Raw genomic sequence first — 26,748 nt, 5'->3', positions numbered from 1 at the left:
TCCCCGTCTGCTTTTTTTGTAAAGTGCAGACACGCTTACGTGACTTTTTTTTTTAATTGCAAGAGGGATGCTTTCTTTTAATTTTAATCGGGTCGGTTAACAGTAGTAGTTAACAGTCACAGTGGGAAGAGACCCTGGAGGTCATCTAGTCCAACCCCTCCCCCTGCTCACGCAGGAGACCTAGACGAGGGATCCGAGCTTGCCAGTGGGGAAAGAAGTTTCGGGGTCCTGCGTGTTGAAAAGTTGGGGAGTTTGCGAGGATTGCGGGCGAGGGGGGAAATTGGGTGAGGTTGCGTTTTATCCTCTGATGTGCTGCAAAATAAAATAAAAACCGTGTAAAGAGTGAGGGCGGCCGTTCTACATAACAGCAGCAAATGCTTGCTAAGTGAAGAAGTATGGATGTGCAAGTCCATTTGCAACTGCAGAGCAGAGTTTATCCGCGAAGAGTGAATTTTAAAAACCGGCCGTGTTTTCTGTTGCTTGTTCGTACTTTTAACTGCAAGAACTGCAACCTGATTTTTCAGGTAGGCGTGTTTTGATTTGCAGACCTTAGAAAGTTACTAGAACTGCCATATGTCACCTGCCTGGCTCTTCCTATGTAGTATGGGACAACTTGAAAGCATCGTTAAGAAGGTATACAGAATGCAAAACCATGAACCGCTGGACTAATCCTACAAGGGCAGGGGTTTTTTTCTCCTTAAAAAAAGGGGTATTTGTACTTTGAAGCTTGAGTTGCAAGAGGATCTGGCTGGGGGACTTGGCTGATAGCAACTATAATGGTGCATTTGTTTCCAAAAGCAGTTTTCAAAGTCTGCATTTGCATTTTAAAGGACAAAATTGCTGTAAGCTGAGCTTGTGGGGAGACCTGGCAGATGTGTACCAGTGGCTGGATGCATTTTGCCATTTTAATGTCCTGTGATTATGATGTTGGTGTAGGATAGGCACCTCACTTGGTCAAAAGTGAAGTTGTCTCTTTTAGAAGAAAAAAAAAGGGGATATTAAGAAATGAAACGATCTGTTGCTTGATAAGGAAAGTAATATTATACAGCTAGTGCTTGCATCCAGGTGCGAGGCCTCGTCATAAGGCCTGGTGATTGTGCCATGTTTTGGAGACAAATAGGTCAGACTGTTAACTTTTTAGATATCTGAAGATATTTTACTACTACTTCATCAGGCTAAACATATCGAATCTGCCCATATCAAATTGAAAAAAGAACTTTAAATGTCTTTTCTCTGTTTGGAAGATCACTATGGGAAAAGCTGTTTGTGCCAGGTTCATATTCTCACTCTGCTTGCAGCTAGTCCTCTTATACTTGCATATGTATGTATGTATGTATGTATGTATGTATGTATGTATGTATGTATGTTAATCTGAGGGTAATGTGCATTGTGTGTCAGTGTGCACAGATGCACGCTTATGTTCTTCTTTCCTAGATGCAGAAATTCCCCTCCATATTTTTAAAAAGTGGACACCTTTGAAAAAAAATGTTTTCTAATGTTTTCTTCTCCCCCCCCCCCACTTTCCCTTTCCAAAGGGATGCTCTTTTTTTGTGAGTCTGCATATTCGTGTTTGTGAGTCGATCTGCTGAGCAGCTTGGTACCACCACAGGTGTTGAAGGACATAAATCAGCAAAGCTCCTAGCCTGGTGCTTTCATGTGGCTTTGCAAGGGGGGTGGAGGGCTTGCAGTTCCTGGCATGTTCAGAGCGACAGGTGCTGCATTGAGTTTGAGCACCTGGCAGTCTTTGCTATGGCGGGCTCCCCCTGTTTCTAAGTCTGTGCTTCAAAGGCTGAAGAAGTCCACTTTGCCACAGTCTTGTCTTTATCCATTGTGAGCACCTCCTTTAGTAGTCTTGGTCGCCCCAGAATCATTATGTTAGACTGTAAGGGGTTTGAAAACCTAGATGGGAATCAGAAAGTATAAAATAGGTTGAATCCTAGAATAATCTCAGCAACTACACAGAGAAGTGTGGGGTAATCACAGCAGTCCCCAAAGCTTGATTTGTTTTACATACCATAATCCTGAGCATATTTATCCAGCCATAAGGGCAGCTCTGTTTTAAGGGATTTCCTCTCCAGCGAATCTGCCTAGGACAGAAACTTTGATAAGAAGAGAACCAACTGCCTTTATTATGTCCTCATTAAGACACCTTCTACCAAGGTAGATTGTTAGTGTCAAGGCAGAAAGCGAGGAATTATTTTATTTTCCATGGTTTGATCACAGACAGTGGGAAAATGCCAGCTGGGTTATTTCAGCTTTTAAAAAGCTTATGCTTGCACAAAAACAGCATTGGGGTTGGTCTCTTGGAACGAAGCCCACACTTACCTCTTCCATTGATAGCTTTTGAGTAGTGTTGATTATCTTTTCTGCAAATCAGACATCTTGACAGGTGCAGTTTTTCTCACTGCTGCCATTGATACAGTATGGAGTGCTGCATCAGTTGAATATCTTGATGTGTAACTGTTAAAAAGCATAGGAAACTTGCAAAGCAGGAAAAGGGTCTGCGTAGACCAGGGAAGAGTTGGACATCTAATACCAGAATCCATTTGCCCTTGTTCAAATGGGGCTCAGCCCAAACAGTGGATTCAGTCTTGGAACAGTTGAGCGTGGAAGAAATCGCTTTCAACAAGAAAAGCTTCTCTTAAGATAATTCCACCCATTGTCGAACTGACAATAACAGTCTGTTCCTGTTGCAAGTTTCCTTAAGCAGTTGAGTATTTCTTCTTGGAAACAGCGTGGTCATTTATGCTGAACGGTGCCAGTTTTTGCTTACGGAGTTCGGAATCTTTCTGTGGTTTTTACATTAGCGCTGAAATCCAGTTGCTGGGGAGTTGATCCGTCCCTGCTGTACTGCGGCTCTACAGCAGAGGGGGCTCCTGAGCAGTCTCTGAAGTCTAAATGCAGTCCAACAAATTGGGAGGAAATTGAAGGGCTGCGTGGAACACTATGATGATGGGCTTCTGGGCTGTTCCCCTAAAGCAGCCATGGATGCCTTGCTAACTTTCCCCTTCGGCTGTCTCTCGGGATCCCTTGCTATTGGCCAGGCTGTCTTGGGCTGATGGGAATTGTAGTTCAGCCATCTCTTGAAGACATAGATTTCCCATTCCAAAAGCAATCATACCTCTCCCCTGATTGGTTTACGGCTGCCATTGTTCTAGAGAACTTAGCTGTTGGCTCTTAAGTGTTGGGAGGAATTGAGATATTAGGTTGAGATTTCAGCCTTTCTATTCCAGGGCAACCCTCGGGGGGCTATCCAAAGGCAAGCAGTGCTTGGTCACTGGTCCCATCCTGCTGATTGCAGTGGGGATCCAGCCAGCCTTCAGCCTTGAGTGCCTTTGTTTTGGTCTCAGCCTTTGAAGGTAAACGGAAGCTGTCAAATGATGGTTGGGGTGGGGGGGTGGGGGGGATGTGCAGGGGCGGCAAAGTTCTGCAAACAATGCTGCTCTGCCTATCAGACAGGGGGATAGTAGCACATCTGTTGCTGCATCTGTTTGACAGTGATTACAGGAGCCATTTGTGCGCTAAAACAACAAGGATCCCAAAGGGGCGGCTCGCAGGGTAAAGAGGTGAGTGTGTCGTTATAGCAACGCCGTGCCGTTTCCATTGGAAGATAGTGGAGGACTGTGAGAGAAATACACAGAGGAGAAAGCGATGGCAACAGTGCCTGCAGGAAGGGAGACACTTGTGCTTCCAACAATGTTCTTTGCTACAAAGGAGGTTAATTCCAGTTCTTCTCTCGTGATTCCCTGGTGAGGCTGTTTGGAGCACCAGCCGTAGATGCGTGAGTGGAAGTGGTTTTAGACAGCTAGGCAGGCACTGAGGAAGAAAGAAGCTGAAGCATCTTCAAATGCCTTTCCTGCTGAATCCCATTTTAAAAAGACTTTATAGCCACAGTGGGGGGAAAAAACTACCTGTCCCATAAGAGAATAAGTCACTCACCTGTTTTCAAGAAGAGGGTAGAAATATCTAGTAGTCTAGCTATTATCTCCCCAGGTAATTATTCAGCCTTCTGTTGTAGGACTGTTCACGAGCAGTGTGTTGCCTGCCCTTCTTTTTTGCTTCGAATGTCAAATCAGTACAGAAATAGGCAGCCTTCATCAGGGTTCAGTGGAGTCTCCTTTCTTGCAGACGTTTGCATATCGAACAGGTGGATGGTTAGACGCTCTATTCCATTGTCCAAAGAATTTCATTTTTAAAAAATAATGCCATATTCTCAGAGCAGGAACCCTTATTTTAATGGCTTCGTTCGATTGGTGTGAGTCGCAGAGTGCTGCGGAGAGTTGGGTGGCATTCGGATTTAATAGACAGTGGCGATGCACATTTTTAGGACAATAGCAAAGTGTGGGGAAATGAGACCTTTCATACGGAGACTCTTGGCAAAAAAAAAGAAAAAGAAAGGATGGAACTTTCTCAGATGCCACCTCAATTAGCTCAATTCCATTGTGAGCATAATGAATTTCCACAATTGATTTCTCAGTCCATGGGTGGGCCAAGGCTGCGTTTCAGCCCTTTTGTCTCTGCTCTTAACTTTTATTTTGATATTTATGCCTTCAAGCCCAGGGGTAAAGTAAGTATAATCAGTCAAACCATTTTCTTTTAATTCTGATTTACAAGGGCTGTCCTTTTTTTTTTTCTCCCTCTCCACAGGAACTGGTAGACTAAATATCACTGTGTCATTGTTGTATAGTTAGATTTAGCACAGTGGCTTTAAAAAGGCAATGGGGGGGGAGGGGTAAAGGGTTCAAATTAGAACAGTGTCACAAACAACTAAATGTGCAGACTGGAATAAAAGACTTCACGATTGCTGCTTTAAAAAGAAAAAAGACTTTTAAAAAGCTTGCACGCTAAGGACTAATAACATGAGAAGTATCAGCACCGAGCTTTGTGCTAAAAGGCCCACTGTTGATCCTTCCTACTTGCTAAATATCTGCTTGTCCAATCAGCCCTTGTGTTCAGCAGCAATACCTAAGATTAGGATTCCAGCCCCTGTAATGGAGCTCCCTAGGCTAGTGCTGCATTGCCTAGGGAGATGGTGCTGCTCTCTCGCGCATTTGCAGACGTCAGAACTTCCTCTGGGGAGAGTAGGCTAATAAATCCTGTGTTATGAGGAGCCCTGGGTATCACCTGTTGTTACGTTGGAACAAATCACAACAAGCCTTAACAATCGGCTATCCAAGTTCTATTTTAGGAATGCAGAATAACAAGATCAGATAGCGTCAGTGGGGTATGCACAGGGGAGTTATGAGGTTCCAAAGACGCGTGGACAAGATCTTTTCTTTTAAGGGGAGAAGTTGAGCAGAATTGGCCAGCGTGGGCTGTAAAATGCAAACCTTGTCTCGGATGAAAACTCAGCAAGGGACACGAATCCCCTAGCGGTTGGGAATCATAGTCCCTCTGCCACTTTCTCTTTGGGAGCCTAGGGTAGGATATTGATTCACATAAACAAATTAACAGGGAAAAGCCTTAATAGGAATCATGTTCATTTTAAAAGGGTATCAACGCGCTTTTGCCAACTCTTTAACGAATTGAGAAGAAACTGCAAGCTTCAAGTTGTTTTTTTTTGTGTTGTTTTTTCAATTGAAGTTAAAAACAGGTATGACGGTTTGTTTAACAAGGGCTCAAAGCAGGGGTGACATGATACTGGTTCGGACTGGTTCGCCCGAACTGGGAGTAAAAAAATGCTGCTAGTTCACCTGAACTGCTGGAAAAAACTGCTACCAAGTCAGGCGAACCGGTATTTCCCACGATCAGCTCTGACAGGCAATTTATATTACCTAGAAAGCAGGATTTCCTAAATCGCGTAGAAGGGCGGATTCCCCCCCCCTCGCTGTTCTACTTACCTTTACAGGCATGCTCGGTAGCAGGCTCTGCCTGGACGTCATCACGTCCGTTTTTGATGCTCTGTGCATCAAAGTAAGTAGATTTCACCTCTGGCTCCAAGTTACAATGGGCTTGGGAAAAGTGGCATATGTTCTTATCCTCAATGTTTCTATCCCATCCCTGGGCTTGTGTGATCACAATTTGGGTCCTTGAAAATTGGCTTGCATTTTATGATGGCTGTAGCATCTTGTGATCAGGTAATTATTATCATTTACAATCTTCCATCAAGCAAACTCAATTGGGGAAGTCGGGTTTGCTTAACGACTACAGGAAAACTGGTTGTAAAATCAGGTCTGTTCAGATGATGATTTGCTTAATGACTGCATTGCTTAGCGGCCAAAATCCCAATCCCAATTGTGTTCATAAGTCAAAAACTACAGATAGCCATTTCTTGGGTGATGCAGTTCTTGCCCATCCAAATTCCAGATTGGTCTGTCATTTTTGATCAATTTTAATTAGCAGAGTGAGGATTATTTCGAAGTAAAGATTTGCATGCCGAGCTACTAAAAAGGAGCTCCTGTCCCTCTGAGAAACGGGTGATAGCCTTATTTCAAAGGTGCAGTCTAAAAAAATCTCTTGGACTTCTCTATGTCTCAAACAGGGGTGAAATCAACTTCCCTTCCCTACCGGTTTGCAAATCTGAGCGCACGCGCCACCTCCACACAGGTGCAGGACCTTCCGCGCATACGGGATGTGATGACGTCCAGGCGGGTGTGCGAAGCCTCCCGCCACCACCGCTACTGGTTCGCCAGAACCGGATAGAACCGGCTGAATCTAGTCTCGACCTCCCGTAATTCTTTCCTCTGTTAAAGCAGCAGCTTTTGGTAACAGACCCTGACCAATTTTCACTTTGCCACAAGAATTGCTGGTACAGACTTGACTTCCATCTCGGCTAATGCTTCCAGTTATAATTCCTCTTTTGGAAAGTGCCATTCTCAAAGACACTATAAAGCTCTGAGATTCTGTCTTCCCAGCAGTTTCAGTTTTCATGTTCCTTGTCAGAGGCTGCTGACAATTTAGATGGATCGCCTTCAAAGAAAGGACTACAATAAGATAGAAGTGGGTTGATCAAGGAGGATAACAACATGATCAAAACCTTTTTTTTAACCTGTATTTTTCTTTGTAGTACTGGCAAGCAGCAACATATAGCATTTCCTTTGTTGTTATTGTTGTTGTTGATAACTGCACTGATTGTGATGCAGGTGAGAACAGAATTGTTGTTTCTAGGATTGGGCATTTTGTACAGGAGATTGAGATTGGGAAAATAAAATAAAATTGGGGGCAGGATACCTTTTCTTTGCTCCTTAGTTCACCAACCTGAACTTCAGGTGTTCAAAACCATTAGGGAAAGGCCTGATCTGTAACTGAGTCCAAACGAAATTCTACCTTGTTTTCATGGGTCAAGTTGTTTTAAGAACTTCAGGATGCTGATGGTTCCAAGTTTGTAAAATTAAGAGGGAATAAATAGTGGCAGTAGAAATCTCAAAATCAATCTTTAACAAGCTATGGGAATCACAGCCACTGCAGGAAAACAAGAACAATTAAGGACTTTGATCAGGTGTTAATATCTTGGCAGCCTTGTCATTTAAAGCTTGAAGTTGTTTAGGTAAACAGATGGTTACCTCAGTCCAACCATAAGGAAATTCTAGAAATATGCTAGGTTTTTTTCCCACCTAACGCATTGATAGAATGTTTGCCTATTTCTTTCAGAATAATACGCTAGTCCTCGACTTACGACCACAATTGAGCCCAAAATTTCTGTTCTTGAGGCATTCATTAAGTGGGTTTTGCCCCATTTTATGACCTGTTTTGCCACACTTGCTAAGTGAATCACTGCAGTTGAAAAGTTAGTAGCAGGGTTTTTAAGGAAATCTGGCTTCCACATTGACTTTGCCTGTCAAAAGGTTGTAAAAGGGGATCGCATGATCTTGAGAATAGACTAACAGAGTTGGAAGGGACCTTGAAGGTCTTCTAGTCCAACCCCCCCCCCCTTAGGCAAGTAACCCTATAGCACTGCAAAGGTCATGAAATCAGATCCCAAACATCTGAATTTTGATCACATGTCCATGGGGATGCTGCAACAATCGTAAGTGTGAAAAATAGGCCTAAGTCCCTTTTTCAGTGCTGTTTTAACTTTGAACGGTCATTAAATGAACTGTTGTAAGTCAAGGACTACCTGTATTGCCTTAATGCTTTAGTTTTTATCTCCCACATTGAGAGAGAACCCAGTATAAAATTCTGAGATTCCTGGTCAGGGGTGGATTCCGGCAGGCACTACTGCTGGTTTGCGCATGCATGCTTCACCATATGCACAGTGCAATTAAAATTGTTCTGCGCATGCGCGGAACTGAAAAGCAAGATGGCGGCGCCAGTTCGGGGGCATGGCAGGCCTGGGTCACTGCCGGTTCAGGCGAACCAATAGGAACCCACCGCTGCTCCTGGCCCTTCTGTTTTCGTTGTATTTCTTATTTGTTTGCCTTGTTCGTTTTCCTTTCTTTCCTCATCAAAACGCTTGATCGTGTGCCTTATTATTGGCCCTTATTATTCTCTGAAATGACATTAATCAAGGAGACGACATAGTATATTGAGCGAATCTGCCTAAGGCCTCATTATTGTTTCAGCAGAATGGCTTTTCTGGATGCACAAAGAAGTGGTTTTACCTTTGCCGTTGTCTCTTGGGTTGGCAGAAATATTTTTAATTTCAGACAAAAACATAGGGATCTTTTCTGCTGGGTATGTAATGAGGCTCTTCATGGCATACCTTGTATCGCCTGGGACGTAGTATCTTACGTGTATGGCTGTTGTTTCGCAAGTCCATATTTTTTTAAAAAAAATTGAACAGTACCCCAATTTCATCAAGGAAGAAAAACAAAGCAAAAGATGCAGAGATAGACTTAGAAGCAAGTTAACTATGTGAGGAGGAGAAAACTACCACCACTCACTCGCAAGAGTCGAGAAATGTGATTTGACTCCAACTTTCAACATCGTGACTATTTAATAGCGGTTCCCTTTTTGGCAGAGAGGAATATCAGGGATAGAAAGGAAGGAAGGAGAACATCTTGTATCTCCCTTTAATATCCCTATGAAGAAATAGTGCAGCAGAAATATTAAGTCTTCCTTTTAACAAGGAGCCCAAACTTTTTCTTCCCCCATTTGTACTTTGGTAAATAAAAGTTTAGAACCACGATCAAGAGGGAGGTTCAAGGCCAAGGACTTGGTTTGTATTAAATCTAAAGTAACCAATCGTCCTGATGTTAATAAAAGCATATTTGTAAAGATACCTAATAGAGACCAGCCTTCTCTGGCCAAAAACGTTTCTGGGACAAGAGCTCGTAGAAGAGTGATGACAAACCTTTTGGGCACCGACTGCCCAAACCAGAACACATGTGCATGTGTGTGCATGGGCGCATGCTGGATCACCAAATACACGAAGACCAGCTGGCCGGTGTGCACATGCCTTTTTTCAGGCTGTTTTCAGCCTGAAAATGGCCTGGAAAACAGCCTGGAAAACAGTGCGAAAAACTACCTGGTTTTTGGCTGTTTCCAGGTCATTTTCCAGTGCTCCAGTGCCCGCGAAGACCAGCTGGCCAGTGTGCTGGAAACCAGAAGAGCAGGTGGCGATGGCATGCGTGCCCACAGAGAGGGCTCTGCGTGCCACCTCTGGCACACGTGCCACAGGTTCGCCATCACAGTCCTAGAATATCATTTTAGCACATCTGCTAGTCAGTAGATCAGGGAAAGCTTACCAGATCCGCCCCTTTCTATGGCATCTTTAAGATCACTTTTCTTCCAAATCAATTCATGAGAGTTTCTAAATTAGAGCACAGACGGACCTTTTGTATCTGTCCAATATCTAACCATAGATTTCCCTCCTTCTCCTTACCCTTGTCTTCCTTTAGAGATGCCCTGTATCCAAACGCAATATGGGACCTCGCTTCAGAACGGAGGGTCCTGCGAGCGCTACCCAGCAGACCTCTTGACCCCTGAGTTTGGCAAACCCACCATGGACCTGGTCAATACCGAGATCTCTGCTGCCACTACTACTCTGCCCAGCTTCAGCACCTTCATGGACAATTACACAGGCGAATTTGACGCTTTCCTCTATCAGATTCCAGCCGCGAACCCCAATACCACATCCTTCAAGCTGGAAGATTTCCAAGTGTATGGTTGTTATCCTGGTCCTTTCAGCAGCCAGTTGGATGAGACCATGTCCTCGAGCGGCTCAGACTATTATGGCAGTCCGTGCTCAGTCCCTTCTCCTTCCACGCCGAGTTTCCAGACTTCCCAAGGTCCAACTTGGGAGAACTCCTTTGGAAGCTATTCCCCCACTCATACCTATGAGGGCATGAGGCCTTGGGTGGTGGCAGCAGCAGCGGAGCCTCCCAAAAGTAGCTCTACTCAGCCATCTTATTTTTCCTTTGGCCTTTCGGCTCACAGCCCTGGAATCCCACCTCAGAGTCCCCTGAAGATGCAGCCGACGGCCCACCAGCACTTGGTGGATGGAGAAGTCTTTTCACTCCCGCAAACCTCCTCCTCGGTCCATTTTTCTCCTGTGCCACTCAGCCAGGCCTCGCCAGGCCTAGATGGCTCTGGCCTGATGGACAATCCCCTCTCTCCAACAAAGACACGCAGCCCTGGATCCAATGAAGGTCGCTGTGCTGTGTGTGGGGACAACGCTTCATGCCAACACTATGGTGTCCGGACCTGTGAGGGCTGCAAGGGCTTTTTCAAGGTAAGAGGAATGGGTTATTTCAAAGTAGTGATTCTGAAACTTCTAGTTCCGTTAAAACAGCTTTCTCCAGCCGGTGGTCTTCCAGTCAACCCAAAAGAGCAACTCACCAAATTTCCTAACCAGCACGGCTCATTCCTATGATAGCTATGGAGCCTGTATTCTCCAACCAATTTGGGGAGCATGAGGTTGGGATTGACTGGCTGAAGACAATCCCAGCATTCTGCATGTCTCTCAGCTCCGGCAAAAAATGCCGGGATTCAAAGGCCTCTTTTTCCAGGGAGGGAAAGGAAAAGCCTTTGCTATGTGTTGACTGCCACAGGGATGACTCATCAGACCTTTCTCTGACTGCTTTCTAAATAAAGGAGGTCATTGTAAGCACTCTCTTCCCCTCATAAGGGTAGGTGGCAGGGGGAAAAAATTCTTCCAGTGGGAGGCTGTAGAAGAGCCTCTGGCAAGCCCCTAGTCTCTATCAATCCTTCTGTGTCTTTCAGAGGCTACCCTTATTTCATCTGGAAACTGTCGAGGCCCAAAGCGGTCACAAATCAGTAGCTTCTTGGTGCACAGGATTCCTTCCCAATAGGCATTGTAGATTGCTGTAAAAATGGGCAGGAAGTGGGGAGGCTAAGAACAAAATTATGAGAGGAGCTGCAGTGGATTTGGTGGACGCCATGTTGGGAAAAGGCTACTCAGCAAAAATCCCAAGGAAAAGTGGTAGAGTCTTCAGGGAAGGGGTGGAAAATGGGGGGGGGGGCACTGCAGATACACGAGGAAGAATTGAAATGTCCGTTCCCAGCTCTGAAAAAAACCCGTGTAAGAAAATGAGGAACAGGTGATGAGTTCTAGGAATTGTAATTGGAACTACCTGTAGCACGGCAGGAGGGAGGAGGCCGATCTGTTGGATGGTTGGGCACCCCAAAGATGGTCACTGCTCTTTTGAACGCAGAGAGTTGGGAAGGCCACAAAAGCTGAAAGGGAGACAGGTCTGTAGCCAATCTGGAATAGAGAAGAGAACACAGTCAAATAGACCGACCTGAAATTAGCCTAGTACAGGGGTGTCCAAACTTGGCAACTTTAAGACTTGTGGACTTCAACTCCCAGAATTCCCCAGCCAGCTCTGCTGGGGGTTGAAGTCCACAAGTCTTAAAGTTGCCAAGTTTGGACACCCCTGGCCTAGTATATATTCAGCTTCTCTGAATATGCCACTGTTTACTGAGTGGACACTTAGACCAGGGAAGTCTGCAATATAGAGTTGACTGGGAAATCCTGAGGAACTGCACATCCAACATATCTGGAGGACAGCAAGTTGAAGAAGACTATCTTGAAAAGGCTTTTTCAGGTGTTCTCTCTCAGTAAGCTTTCAATCAGTGCTCACGGTGCTTTTTGGGACTCTCTTCTCCCAAAGTACCGTATTTTTCGGAGTATAAAACACACCTTTTCCCCCACTAAAAGAGCATGAAAATGGTGTGTCTTATAAACCAAATACAGCCATTTTTGGCCTCCCGAAGCCCCGCCCCTACATCCTATTTTTGCAAAAGAAATGGGTGAACAACAGGCCATTTTTCACAAAAATTGAGGTTTTTCCCCTTCCTCCAGCCCCCAGGAGCATTCTGCAGGCTTCAGCAGGGCTGAGGGAAGGGGAAAATGCCCTCGTTTTTGCCAAAAATGGCCCATTTTCCACCCGTTTTTCATAAAACCGGGAATTTTTGCCTTCCCCCAGCCCTGCTGAAGCCTGCAGAGTGCCCCTGGGGACCAGAAAGGACAAAAACATTTTTTTCTTACCTCTTCGAAATCTGCATCTTATACACTGGTGCGTCTTATAATCCAAGAAATACGGTATTCATTATAAATCTTAGGCCTTCTACAAACTTTGGGGTTCTCCACGCCTGCAGATATCTGCATCCTGATACCTCTTTTGGCTAATAATGTAAAGACTACCATTCAGGGGATAAGCTTACTTTCGGGATGTTATAAGGTAGCCAGTAAATAGCTAGGTTTACAGTTTTCCAGTTGTTGCTGAAGGACAAACTTCAGCAGCTGCAGCCAGCAGGACCCTCCAAACTGGAAGTTGGCAACATCCAGAAGGCTGCAAGTTAACTATGGCCAAGTCTCTTTTTTTCCTTCTTTTTAACAACAACATGTATGGAAAAGCTTGAAATATGGTTTTCACTCCCAGTCTTTTTCATACTCATAGCCCCACAGCGTAGTTCTCCTGTCTAATCTTAGCCTGACGAAGGCTGGATTTTTAAGAAAAGACCTTTCTCCCTTGGGATGTCCTTTCGGAATATACACCAGTGCAACATGCAATGTGCATTCCTCACATTGGGTTACTTTGAGCCACCGCTAATGTGCTCTCCTGGGCAGGCGCTTCTGGCAAGGAGGCCTCTCGACAGCACACATTTCCGTCTCTTGAATTCTCCCTTGCATTGTGGTTTGGCAGCGGTATGAAATGGAGGGCGTTCCCAGCCTTTGTGGAGAATAGCGGTGCTTTGTAAGAGAAAGGCCTTTCTCTTTTTCTCTGGGAAGGGCTCTTTGTGTGCCGGCTGAGGGGCTCAGAGCTTCAAGAGCTCCTATGGAGCTCAGCTAGGTGACTAAATCAGGACGTCTGGCCCGTTTGCAGCCATAAAAGCTAAGATTTTTATAAAGCAGCCAGTGATTCGAAGGTGCCTTGATACTGTGCATTTCATACCCTTGTGATTCACTGAACATTAATCATCGTGTTAGAAATCAGTAGAACTCAATGAACAAGTGCCGCGTTATCACCAAAACTGCTTTATCAAAATACGAGTAGTTCTCGACTTACAACAGTTTTATTTAGTGACCATTCAAAGTTACAACAGCACTGAAAGAAGTGACGCGGGACCGTTTTTCACGCCTAAGGCCATTGCAGCATCCCAATAAACACAGGGTCAAAATTCAGATGCTTGGCAATGGACTCATATTTGTGACAGTTGTGGTGTCCTGGGGGGGGGGGGTCATGAGATCACCTTTTGCAACCTTCCAACACGCAAAGTCAACGGGGAAGCCAGTTGTTATTAACTTAACAACTGCAGTGATTCACTTAACCACTGTGGCAAGAAAGGTTGTAAAATGAGGCAAAATTCACTTAACAACATACGTTGTGGTCGTAAGTCAAGGAGTACCTGTACTTCAGCTTGCTTTTACGTGTGTTTTAATGTTAAATGTGATTTCTTGTGTTACGTGGCCCTCTTTTTCTTTGCTCACCTTTTAACCATCAGATGCTTGGCTGGGAATCATAGGAGTGGTAGTTCAACATATCCTACACGGAGCCATTTTAGCGTACATCATGCTAAATTGGCCACAAGTCTCCTTTCTTGCAACCATAAATAAAGGTGTTAATGTCTCTGAGATATTAAGTTCCCTGCTGCAAATAACCGGTAGCGATCCCACCCAAGATCTTGGCAGAAGGAATGGGTCTGAAATCAATTTTGAAAGTAAACAGTAGTATGAATAATTTCCAAATATATAGAAGGGGATCTTCCTGTAATCATAGAGGAATGGGAATACTAACTTCTAGGTTTTTCCTTAACTGCACATGTTTTTCCCCACACATTCCTAAGTGAGGCAGGGATTCAATCCATGGTGAGACAAATGGAAGGACATCTATTTGTTCCAGTCTGGATTATGTTCCAGGGAGAAATGGCAGGTATATGTTTCCCAATAAAACCGACATTAGGGTTGACGTGAAAGAAAGCTGCTAAGGCTACAAATTTAGCTAAAGAGCTAAATCCCATTGAAATAAGAGGTGGACAAACAGAGATGTGAACAAAAAATTTGCAAACTCCATGAAGAAAATCGTGTACGGTTTGCTTTACTTCATAAAGTAAATAACATTGACATGAGGTTGATTTTGATTGGTTATGGTGGTGTAACAATCCGGTGATTCCTTGCAATTTGGGTATATTCTAGAAAGATGGTTAGAAGAGGGTGAAAGGGGGAATTCATGGCTGTGCTTTGGGGATCTAACAAATCAGTTGCACATCTGTTTTGCAGCATGCAAATCTTAACCTAGGTGATTGACTTTGCAATCAGAATATGCCCTTTTCTATTGAATGACTTCTCTAGAACAGATAAATACATAAGGGACGAATTTCTTTGCTTCACATTTGTATATGAACTTAATTTGTAATTCCCAAGTCAATACAATTCCAAATCAAGCCAAAACAAAGTTTATTCTGACTTTTCTAATTTTGCCGTTTGGACCAAAATGTATACAATTCTGTATAAGGAAATTGCACAAGTACATTACATTAGAGAAAATTGCTTTGCTTAGAAGCAGATGAAGGGTTTGTGGGTCCCTAGGGTAAAGGAACAAATGAGAATCTCTGCCAAAAGTAAACTTCATTATTAAGTTTAATACTAGTATTGCTAGTATGTAATAATAAAGTCAACCAACATTGCATGTTTAACTTACAAATATTAACTTACATGAAAAGTAAACTATCTTTTGCTTACTTTGCAATGTTTAATGAAGGATAACTGCCCCATCTTGTATACAAAACACAGATACACTTAAACATTTTATATATCCCAGTAATTAAGAGCAAGGACTTGTTTATTTTATGGTATTTTCCAATATAATGTTGCATTAGCACTGTGGTGGTTCCAAATTTACAGTGTTGAGATTTTTCTCTTGAGTATGATGACATCAACTTAATCTCCATGCTTCCTTAGGAATAATTCTTCCATACACAGGCTGCAAACATTCCGGTGACTAAGAAGATGGTGGCAGAGAGACAGGTTCTATCGCTCTGTGTTGCCCTCCAGTGGCTGTTAGGAAGTTGCCAAAACTGGACCTATTGAAAAACAGGACTTCAGCTAGGCTCCCAATCCATTTGAAATACAGTGAAAGCTATCGCTAATTGAAATATCTTTGAATATTAGTAGCTGAGGTTGGTCGTTACGTTGTTGGTTGAGCTCAAACCAACAACATACCGTATCTTTCGGAGTATAAGACGCACCAAGGTTTTGAAGAGACAAATTTTTTTAAAAAGTTTTTGCACTCTGCGGACCTCCCAAAAACGGCCCATTTCTCGCAAAAATGAGCCCGTTTTTTTTTCAAAGCCTTTAAGAGGCTTGTAGAGTGCTCGGTGGGGGGGTGAGCAAAAGGCAACCTGGTTTTTGCAAAAACAGGCCCATGTTTGGTCAAAAGGGGGCATGAATAGTCGTTAGGAGGCTTATAGAATGTTCCTGGGGGCTGGGGGGGGCAAAATTGAGCAAACAAATGGCTCATTTTTCACTCATTTATGCCTTCCCCAGCCCCCAGAAGCACTCTGGAAGACTCCTAAAAGCTCTGCCATGGCCATTTTGGTGAAGGGGCGGGGCTTCAGGAGGCAAAAAATGCTGTATTCAGTGTATAAGACGCACCCAGATTTTCAGCCTCTTTTTTTGGGGGAAAAGGTGCGTCTTATACTCCAAAAAATATGGTAGCTATTGCTAATGTTTTGTTTGTTTGGTCTGCGTAGATAGAAGGATTTTTAAAAGCTTTCTCTCCTGTACAGTACACCATCTACACAATGTGTACAGTCTCCCGGCTCTTGCTCTTCATCTGTAACTTGCAGATATAATTGCAATCTTTGTGCCGATTTTAAATTTTCTTCCATATTTCATTTAGGAAGGTTTAGAGTTCTTTGTTTTTTCTTGTCAGTGGAGGCTTCGGCACTGGAAAACTCTCTCTGATACCTTGATCTTAGCCATCTCTGCTTGCCTTGCCTTGTTTCTAGGCTGGGTTTCCCAGCCAACGCTAGGCCCAGACAGGTCTCTTTATTCTTCGTTGCTAGGCAACGGTGGGAGCAGGTCTAGGCTCTGAGGCGTCTTGGGCATAGTTGGGCTGGCACCAGGGAGACAGGGGTCCTAACCTACCCTCAGCCATGCAAGTTCACTGGGTAATTGAAGTCAGTCCCTCTTTCTCAGCCCAACCAACCTCACAAGATTGTGGTTGTTGGGGAAAAATAAGAGGAGAGAATGCTATGCACATAAAGACATTAATTCTCCAAGGAAAACACAGCCCCCCACTCAGCCTCAAAAACAGAGAAGAAATGGAAGAAGAAACGCAAGCCCTCTAATTTTCTAGGCATTTCTGTACTCCCGACACTTACCTTGATTACCCTGCCTTTTAAACGTTGCTGACCAAGGAAGTGACATTTTACTGCATTATCGATATATGTTCACAGTCCCACTATGACCGTGTTACCCGTCTCTGAATGTCCTACTGCCAAGACTTATAAATAACCCCAAAGTAAAGGAACTTGAATGCAGGAATGCTTAGAAAAATGTGTCTTTGCACTCTTTATCTTTTTACAAATAAAATGCAGAAACAAGGTGGAATGGACACATTTGGAAAAATTAGAGAAACTGGAAAAACTATAGAGGTTTAATGCCTACGAATCATCTGTACAATGATTTTAGGTGCACTAGGGATGTCATACGAAACGTGGTGGCTCAGTGGCTAAGATGTTGAGCTTAATCAGAAAGGTCGTCAGTTCAGCGGTTCGAATCCCTAGCGCCGCTAATGGAGTGAGCTCCCGTCACTTGGCCCAGCTTCTGCCAACCTAGCAGTTCGAAAGCACGTAAAACATGCAAGTAGAAAAATAGCGACCAACTTTGATGGAAAGGTAACAGTGTTCTGTGTGCCTTTGGCGTTTAGTCAGGCTGGCCACATGACCATGGAGGCATCTTCAGACAGCGCTGGCTCTTCGGCTTTAAAATGGAGATGAGCACCGCCCCCTAGAGTCAGAAACAACTAGCACATATGTGCAGGGGAACCTTTACCTTTAGGGCTGTCATGCATCTAACATCACGAAAGAATGTCACCGCAGATAAAATGCTTTCCTCTCTTGACTCTGGGTGCATGTGTGTGTGTGTGTGTGTGTGTGTGTGTGTGTGTGTGTGTGTGACTTACGGTATGTGGATACCACAATCCAATAATGCAAAGAAGTAGGTAATGTTGGACACTCCAGATGTTAAACCACTGTTTCCAACACCCTTCACAATTACCAATGCAGGCTGGAGCTGCTGGGAGTTCTCTTAAAACAGAAACACTTTGCATTCTTTCCTAGCACAGGTGATGAGTTGAAATTCTTTCAGCTTCATTTTCTGTGACATTAGAATATTATTACCTGTAAATGAAGATATGCAGATCTAGCTGGACATTGAAGATGCACTTAGATGGGATTTTAGTCATATGTACAGGATAACGCCCTGATGACATGAGAAACCACCCAGGTTGTAAAAATGTCGCAATATATATATATATGGTAATTACTTCTTAGTTTCTCTGTCACCAAAGTTGAAATGCATAGCGGTTGAATCTTATGTTCTCTCTCATAGCGCACAGTACAGAAGAATGCCAAATATATCTGCTTAGCCAACAAAGATTGCCCTGTGGACAAGCGGCGGAGAAACCGGTGCCAGTTTTGTCGGTTCCAGAAGTGCCTTGCTGTGGGAATGGTCAAAGAAGGTGAGGCATGTTCCTTCCTGTTCACTAGTCTTCTTTATCCTAAAGTCCTCTGAAATCCAGGCTGGTGAGGCATTTTCATAGCTGAGCTTCCACATGCCTGTAAGGTTCCAGGTTAAAGAGGGCTGCAAGAGACTGGAATTAAGATATTTGGCTCCCAGAGCAAATGAAATATTTGCAAGAGGAATGGCAACTGGCTGAAAAGGAGGAGGAGTGGAAGGATAAGAGGATGTTACCTGCATTTGTTATGCAATTCATTTGCCTGATCCAGGACCTGTAATTGCAAAGGAGGGCTTAAAACCTCTTTGTAGCCCCCGGGATGGGCTGAAATGGTAGAAAACATCCACTCTTCAAGAGTGACATATCAGTATGGGCAGTTACCTGGCTTTTTGTGCTAAGCCAAACAACAGGAACTGTATTATGTACAATATCAGGGTTGGGGTTTCAGGCCAGGAGGGTTGGCACCTTGTTTTGGATGTTAATATCTTCATATTTAGAACTGAGCTATTCAGAGCCTTGTGACAGGAGGCAATCAATGGAAGTGAACATCACATTGCTCTGTGGATTTTTCTAAGATTGGAAATTTAGGGAAAGGAAGCTGGAGCTTCTGACCACTTCCTCTGGCTGCTCAGAGTAGTTCCTAGGATGTTAGATATTCTTTGAATATCAGCATTTCTTCATGCACTGCTTAAATCTGTGGTGCAATTTGTTGAATAAATCACGCAGCAAATGAAACCATAAAACAGGATAAGCTGGAATATCGGTTTTCAGATACATGCTAAGTGAAACCCCAAACAAATCCAATTTTAAGAGAATGCTGCATTCTGCCCTTATAAAAAGCCCCCATAATGTATAAAATGCCGCACAGCTCTAAACCCCATTGGATGTGGCTAAGCTGCACGGAAGTGTAACATCATGTGCCTCTGGCTGAGATTCAGTTTGTGGTCCTTGATTTTTTTTTTTAAAAAAGAAGCAGCTGTTCCTAGATTGTGGGCTTCTCCTGGTGATAGCTCTTGCTTGCCTTTAATCCCCTCCTCACCTTTCTGTTTCCCCCTTCCCTTTTCCTCTTGTTTCAGTGGTGCGGACAGACAGCCTGAAAGGCCGACGTGGTCGGCTGCCCTCCAAGCCCAAACAAGCTCAAGATATTTCACCGGTCAGCCTCATCTCCTCTCTTGTGAGAGCACACATAGATTCTGTACCCAGCGCTACCAAACTTGACTATTCCAAGGTATTTCGCTACGTCTTTGGAAATGTGAGATTCTGTGCCCTAGACACTACTAGCATTTTGGGGAGGTTGAATTTCTGAAACTGAAAAGGGAGAAGATAGCTTTGAATTCCAGTCCTCTTAACTATCCATTGATCATAATGTATCTGGAAGCTTCTTCGTGCTTCTTACACAGAAGGCAGTGGATATTTCTTCCCCCTTTTTACTTTGCTTTTTTATGAAATGCACACTTGGTTTATTGGCCTGGCCATGTGTGGCTGAGAGAAAGGCACATATCACATGAAATATTTACGCCTGAAATGTCTCTGCCAAATTAAATTGGTAAGTGGCATCAAAAGTATGGTGGTGGATGATGCCAAGATCTCTCATCCAGTATTGTTCATATGTCCTTTTAGCCAGTGATAGGCAGTCCTATCTGTATGGATTTGTGTAATTTATTTCTGTTTACTTTTTAAAAAAATATCAGTCACCATTTAGTTAGAAGTTTTCAGGACAATTCAGAATTTGTATCTTTCTGTTTTAAAAACCATGCACATAATACTTATTAAAGCATCTAAGGTGGCAGCTGTCACTTCAATTCACAGCCGTGACTTCTTTAGTTTATTATTGGGGACTATCGTTTGAACAAATTGTTATTGTTCAGCAGCTACATTTTATGAGCTGTTTGTATACATTGGCCATCTCCAACCTGGAGTTGAGATTATTAGTATTTATTAATTTATAGTTCAACACCAAGCTAATAAGCATTAAGACATATACAGCAATTAAGGATAAATTGTATATAGAAATATGAATATATTACATTAAAACAAAGCTGTGTAGGAGGAACCAGCCAATTCCTCTGGACTAAAACTACAGACAGAAATTTTGCCATTGTCCTCATATGAGGAGCATTCAGTTTTGCAATGTCAAGTTTTAATTGACATTGTTAAAAGTGAACATTTAAAAGGACATGGGATCTAGATTCAATTACCATATATGAACATTTACAGGTTTGATTTTTCATATCTGATCCTGATGATGGTACATCAACTTGGGGCAAAGAGAAAAAACCTTCTAAGTATAGCATACTTGAGATTATTCATCCCAGAATTCCCAGCTAGGAATGAGTAATGATGAAGCAGAGATTTCACTAGATTTGATTATTGACAGCCATCCTGTAAATAACGTGATATGAGCAAACTCTTCACTTTCCAACTTATTAAATAAGGTGTCATTTTTATTTTTATGTGGCTTGTCCTGCCCACCCTCTAGAGCAGGGATGTCAAACTCGCCGCCCACGGACCAGATGCATCATGCGCTGGCCACGCCCACCCCTGGTTTAGCGAAGGAGGGGAGTCACAATATGTCGCATGACAATGTGACGTCACGAGTTTGACACCTGTGCTCTAGAACACATAGTCTACAATGCCAAAGCTCTTCCTGCTAGATAGCCCTGCCAAAACCAGAATGACTGCCAAAATGGATTATATAGGATGTATTTCGGTCACTTAAGAGAATAAAGGAACTTTTGAGTGCACCTTCTAGATTGTATCCTGCTGACCTCAAGAAAATAACTGCTTGCCCACTTCACAAGAAATGCACTGCTTCTTTTCTAAAGGCTTGCTTGCTTGTGTTGTCAGTTCCAGGAATCTGTCTCTTACCAGTTTGAGAAGGAGGACTGCATGGACGTGCAGCTGTTCTATGACCTATTAACGGGCTCAATGGACGTGATCCGGAAATGGGCAGAGAAGATTCAGGGCTTCTTAGAGCTTCCAAAAGAAGACCAGGACCTGCTTTTGGAATCTGCTTTTTTGGAGCTCTTCATCCTACGGCTAGCGTACAGGTAAGCCTTTCAGTTAAATAGCAAACCATCGTGTCTGTTAGCCCCCCTCTGGCTCCTAGCCTTTGCAATCAAGAAACAGTTCACGTGAAACCATTCAGTGACTTTGAGTTATAACTTTGTGCAACCTCATTTTAAAATGTTACCTGTGCTCCTTAACATCATAGGTGCACAGCAAAAAGAGGCTGGGATGCCTTTTGTGGATAAGTTTCACCTGGAGGATATCTGGTGCATTTCAGTGACCTTTTTCCAAAAGCCTAGTCCAGTAGTCAACGAAAATGGGCATTGACCTCTGCAATAATGGACCAGTGGCTTGAAGGTGCTCTGAACATCAGAACAGGGAAATTGTAGTTACCATAGCCTTACGACTTTTGCATCCTCAGCATTGATCATCATCACCATCATCACTACTACTACTACTACTACTAACCCAAAGATGCTTTTTCAAGAGGCAACGGGACTTTCTGGTTTTTCTTTGGAGACATTTCGGTTCTCATCCAAGAAGCTGCTTGAAATTCTCAAATGAGAAGAGAAACATCTTCAAAGAAAAACCAGAAAGTCCAGTTACCTCTTGAAAAAAAACACCTTTGGGACAACTATGACTTGGAAGGCTGCCAATCTCCATAGACATTTTTCCACTAATAACGTTAAAATATATGATGGCTGCCCACCCCAAATATTTCATAATTTGATTTCTAGTCCACATAGCTAGTGAGTATTTGCCATGGGCAATGATGCCAGTAAAAATGAACTCACTCTCCTGGTTCAGTAAAGTAGAGAACCTCTGGGCAGGGATTTTTAAAGGAATTTTTAAAAGTTGAGTGTATGTTGCTTTTATCCTATGTTTCTATAATCAACATTTCAGGATTTTTAAAATAAAAAGTGTGTGTGTGGCTAAATAAATCAGTAGGACATTCGAGAGACATTAGGGGCTGCAGGTATCAAAGTAAGAGCAATATTCAAAGTAGCAAGGTAAACTCCAGCAAGATGAGAAAGGAAGTCTGTTAAGATAATAAATTGGATAGCATGTCAGACTTCGACCAGGGGACTTAAGGCTTAAAACAGCTTGGTGTGAAGTTTATCTTGGCTGCATAACACCTGCTTGGGTTAGCCACCTTACAGTGTAGCTGAGAGAAGAAAATAGAATATCTGTTGATGCATGCAAGAGCTATATTTGCTGCCCTGAATTCATTCTGAGAAGCAGCAAATAAAAATGTAATTAACACAAGCAACTCTAAATGTGATAATTAGAACTAACACAAGCCACCCACGCTTGCTTAGATTCAGTGGGCCGCCCCTTCCCAGCCACAATTGGTAAGGAAGGAAATGATGGGCACTTAACTGTCACCTTAATTCATGGGGTCTGTGGTGATGAGTTGATTTTAGCGCTGCCTGGAGAAGCTGCATAGTTCTGCCATTACTACCATATTTCATTACAGGTGTCTGTTTCTGAGCCTCTTCTCTGACTGCACAATGTTTTATCTCTTGCAGATCCAAGCCAGAAGAAGGCAAACTTATCTTCTGCAACGGCGTTGTGCTGCATCGTATGCAGTGTGTCCGGGGATTTGGAGAATGGATAGATTCCATCATAGAGTTTTCCCAGAACCTCCACCGCATGAACATTGATGTGCCCTCCTTCTCCTGTCTTGCAGCACTTGTCATCATTACAGGTAGGTGGACAGGAGGGCTCTTGAGAAAAACATACGGACAAGCAGAGAGAGAGACACACACAAGCAGGAAATACAGTATAGGATGGCGGTTGAGGGGAAGATCAAACAACTCTGCTTGTTAGGAATATGGAAATTGAGAGATTCTAAGCTCTACAATGAGCCAGAATTGTAAGTCTTATTGAAGGGGGCTCCAGATATGTGCTAAAAGTTTTTAACTGATGCCTGTAGCATAGGTGTCTTCAGAAAAAAGTGTAAGTCAAGTGTGGGAAACCTGTGTCCACCCAGTTGTTTCAGGTGCTAAATAGCAACCCTCAGCATCCCTCATCATTAATCATAACTGTCTGGAGTTGCAATTTAGTAACATTAGGAGGACCAAACATTCTGTTCCTGGAATAGGATCTAGTATTAGGGAGGTTGAAAATAATCAACTGTCGTCATAAACCATATGGCTCAGGCAGCATTTGCTGGAGAGCCCTGGAAAAAAAGATTCACAGAATCCCTATTTTTGTACACTTTTCTTTATGTGATGAAACTGATATGTCCAAAGGAAGGCCTCACGTTGCTCGTTTCTGTGTTTATTTTTTGTGAAACACAAGGCAAGATTGTTCTGGTGCAGCTGCTGAGATATAGATTTATATAAATGAGAATCCCAAAGGTGTTTTTTCAGGAGGCCACTGGACTTTCTGTTTTTTCTTTGAAGACGTTTTGCTTCTCATCCAAAAAGCTTCTTCAGCTCAGCACTCCAAGAAGCTTCTTGGATGGGAAAGCCAAACGTCTTCAAAGAAAAAAACGAAAGTCCAGTGGCCTCCTGAAAAACCACGTTGGGGGCAACCATGACCTGGATGACTGAGAATCTCCACAGAGACAACTGAGAATGTTTCTGTAAAAACCTCAGCTTCCCATTAGTTTCCACAGCACAACATCGGGGATAGAGAGCTTTGTTAATATATTCCGCAAAAGGTTGTGTATCTAAGCACTTTGAAATGAGACTTTTTGTTGATTTCTCAACTAGATCGCCATGGGCTAAAGGAGCCAAAGAAGGTTGAAGATCTCCAGAACCGCATTGTCAGTTGCCTTAAGGACCACGTGACTTCCATCACCAGTGAGCAGGTACAGCCCAACTGCCTCTCAAAGTTATTGGGCAAACTTCCTGAGCTCCGCACCCTTTGCACTCAAGGCCTGCAGCGCATCTTCTACTTGAAGTTAGAAGACCTGGTGCCCCCTCCTCCAATTGTGGATAAAATATTCATGGACACGCTGCCGTTCTGAGGACAAGGTGGAAGGAAACCACCGCCACCATGAATCAAACGGTGCTTTCTTTGGGGGGAGAGTGGCTTTGTTTGGGTTTCGCATCCTGCCTCCTACGACCAGCAAGGCCGTCACCATTTATCTCCCTCGGAGGGAGAGGAAAAAACTGGCAGAAAGAATGTTCTGCCCCCTTCCATCCAGAGGGACGTTTGCAGGGACATTTCCAGAGACATTTCCAGAAGAGTGTTTTCAAATGTTAGTCCCGTGGTTGGAGACTGAAAACCATAAGCACTGTACGCGCCCTTTCCCCCCCATTCCCCTTGACATTTAGAGGTTACCGGGACATTAAGAATTGCCATGTAATTCTCTCTGAACTTGGGACAACTTGGAGTTTGTATTTTTATTTTTATTTTTACTTGTGGGGGAAGCCCTGTGTGCCTTCTCGGGTTACGTGCACAATCCCTAAACAATGCTGCCTTGTTCCAGGACCTGCCAACAGCTCTGTGTGCAATCCAGCACCCCTCTTCCATAGTGTTGCATGGAGCCACTGTCTGTGTCACGAATGGAACATTTACATTGATTTGACAGTTGAAGGCCAGTTAGATTTTTTTTAAAAAAAAAAGGTTGCCTTCTCTTATTTGACCTTGTCATCAGTCCTGGATTACACCCCCAGGTTTGGCAAGTGAAGTTTTCCAACCCCTCGGCCTAGAAACCGCTTGCATCCTGTCCTTGGTGCAACGGGGGGGTGGGGGTACGAGTAGAGTTCAGGGAGAGTTTTGCCGTAAATAAGCATATGTCCCTCCCTTCTGCTTAGACAGTGGCTGTTTTGCTCTGTTGAGTAATTTCTTTGTAAAAGATGTATATAAGAACGACGATGGGTTGGCTTGTAAATACGGAGGAAAGGAAGGCTCTTTGTCTTGAGCCACCAACAGTTGTGTATCGCTCTACACCTGCAGGACACCTTCTGTCTTTCTATGTAAATAACTTTGTATTGTAAAGTCCTCCATTTTTTGACATTTATATTTGTCTATCCCTGCTTTCCAATTTCCAGTATGTGACTTTTCCAATTATTAATATATATATAAATATATATATTTAATATATTGAATAAAAAAGATTATCCAGGTAGATGTAACTCTTAATCCCACTTGTTTATGTGCCTGATCATTTATATGCCAGAGTAGCCCAGGTTCTGTGAAACTAGAGAATTATGTGCAGGGGAAAGCATGGCCCTATATACAGGACCAGAATAGAAAGGAAAGAAAAAAACACACAACTCTAAGGCCAGGGGCTAACACTGTTTCCTATAATATTTTATACTTTATACAAATTTTATAGAAAGCAGTGATAGGGTTTTTAGTCAACCCTGTTTGGTACTTGGGTGATCAATTTGGGGCCTTTTGCACAGAAGGTTGTCTGAGCCAAATCCAAAACCTCTAGAGAATTCCTGGAAGCTTGGCATTCAGACAAATTTGCCATCAGCAAACACATAGAAATAAATCTTTTTTACACACCATTCAATAGAAATAAACCTTATTTACACACCATTCAAAAGAGACAAGCTAAAGCTCAGATGGAAACAAAAAAGAACAACACATTCTCTCCAGAACCTTATACCCAGATAAGCAGGGATTAACACCAGACAAACCAACAGAAAACAATTCCCTAATCAAGGAACGACCAAGGAGAAAAACCATACTCCCATCAATACTGACAGGGCAAACTAATGCATATAAATAGGGAGCAAACCCTATACGTACTAGCATTGATTATGTTACCAAGAAGCTTCATCATATGCAAGCAAATAACTAAGTTCAGAGAGTACCAAGGACTTCAAAGGTCTGTCTGTGCAACCCCAAACCATTTGTGATGTGACTTTCACACTAATGTTCTGCTTTCTTCAGTGCTTTCAGGTGCTGTAGGTTTCATAGATTTGCTGTAAGCCACAGTTTGTAATCATGTTTTTGAATAAGCCAAACTGATATAGCTACAAACAATAAATTTTAAGATTTTAATATACAATGGCTGAGTTTGGCTTATTCTAGCTTTGCATATTCTCATTCTGGCTTTGCATAGCATATAAACCCAGCTCTTATCCACATCCATTTAGTGCACATTCACTCATTTGCATGTATTAGCAAGTATACAGCTTGTTTTAAAATACTGGACCTTTCATGATTTGCTTCTGTAGGACAACTTCTAGAAATATTTCTAAAAAATATTGTAACATTTTGCTATTTTAAGGTTTTCATGTCTTTTTTGAAGTCATGGACAGCCACTTTTAGCTGACTTCAAACAACTATTTCAAGTTAAAAAAGAATCCTCGTGCTGCCTTAATCTCTTTGAAGATAAGAAAAGCTGGAGAATGGGCAAACATTACTTGGAATGAACCAAATAATAGATTTTTCACCACTGGAAACTCTGGGTAGCATAAGCTACCTCCACAAAACATCGCTAAGCAGATCCAAGTTCAAATCTGGAAATCCAAACACTTGGATTGAGAGGGAAGTCAAACGCCATCAACCTATACCAAGTTGAGTTGATCGGCTTACCTTTTTAGGACTTGATATGATTTAGCTGAGGTTACTTCTCTCTTCTGAACTTTGGCATGAAAAAGGGTGACTAAAGCAGCCTCACAAAAAATAGGGTGGCCAATACTCAAAAAAAATTTTTACAGACCAAAACTTCTCCTACCTG

General features: G+C 43.0%; 1 protein-coding gene across 2 annotated transcripts in view; it reads left to right on the top strand.

Annotated features, from left to right (window-relative positions):
• Nucleotides 1-25,193, top strand: part of NR4A1 (nuclear receptor subfamily 4 group A member 1) — a 44,468-nt gene extending 19,275 nt beyond the window's left edge. For both annotated transcript variants that reach the window (XM_081970689.1, XM_081970690.1), the window contains exons 2-7: nt 9,780-10,612; nt 17,960-18,089; nt 19,163-19,314; nt 20,934-21,136; nt 22,625-22,803; nt 23,816-25,193. In XM_081970689.1, coding sequence (XP_081826815.1) covers nt 9,780-10,612; nt 17,960-18,089; nt 19,163-19,314; nt 20,934-21,136; nt 22,625-22,803; nt 23,816-24,072 — 1,754 coding nt within the window. In that variant the 3' untranslated portion in view covers nt 24,073-25,193. The remainder of the gene's footprint in view (nt 1-9,779; nt 10,613-17,959; nt 18,090-19,162; nt 19,315-20,933; nt 21,137-22,624; nt 22,804-23,815) is intronic.
• Nucleotides 25,194-26,748: the final 1,555 nt, after the last annotated feature.

The sequence above is a fragment of the Natrix helvetica genome (genome assembly GCF_964273705.1).
Source record: "Natrix helvetica genome assembly, chromosome: 1".
NCBI classification, from domain to species: Eukaryota; Metazoa; Chordata; class Lepidosauria; order Squamata; family Natricidae; genus Natrix; species Natrix helvetica.
The sequence above is the reverse complement of the archived record's forward strand: the minus strand, read 5'-3'. Positions and strand labels throughout refer to the sequence as shown.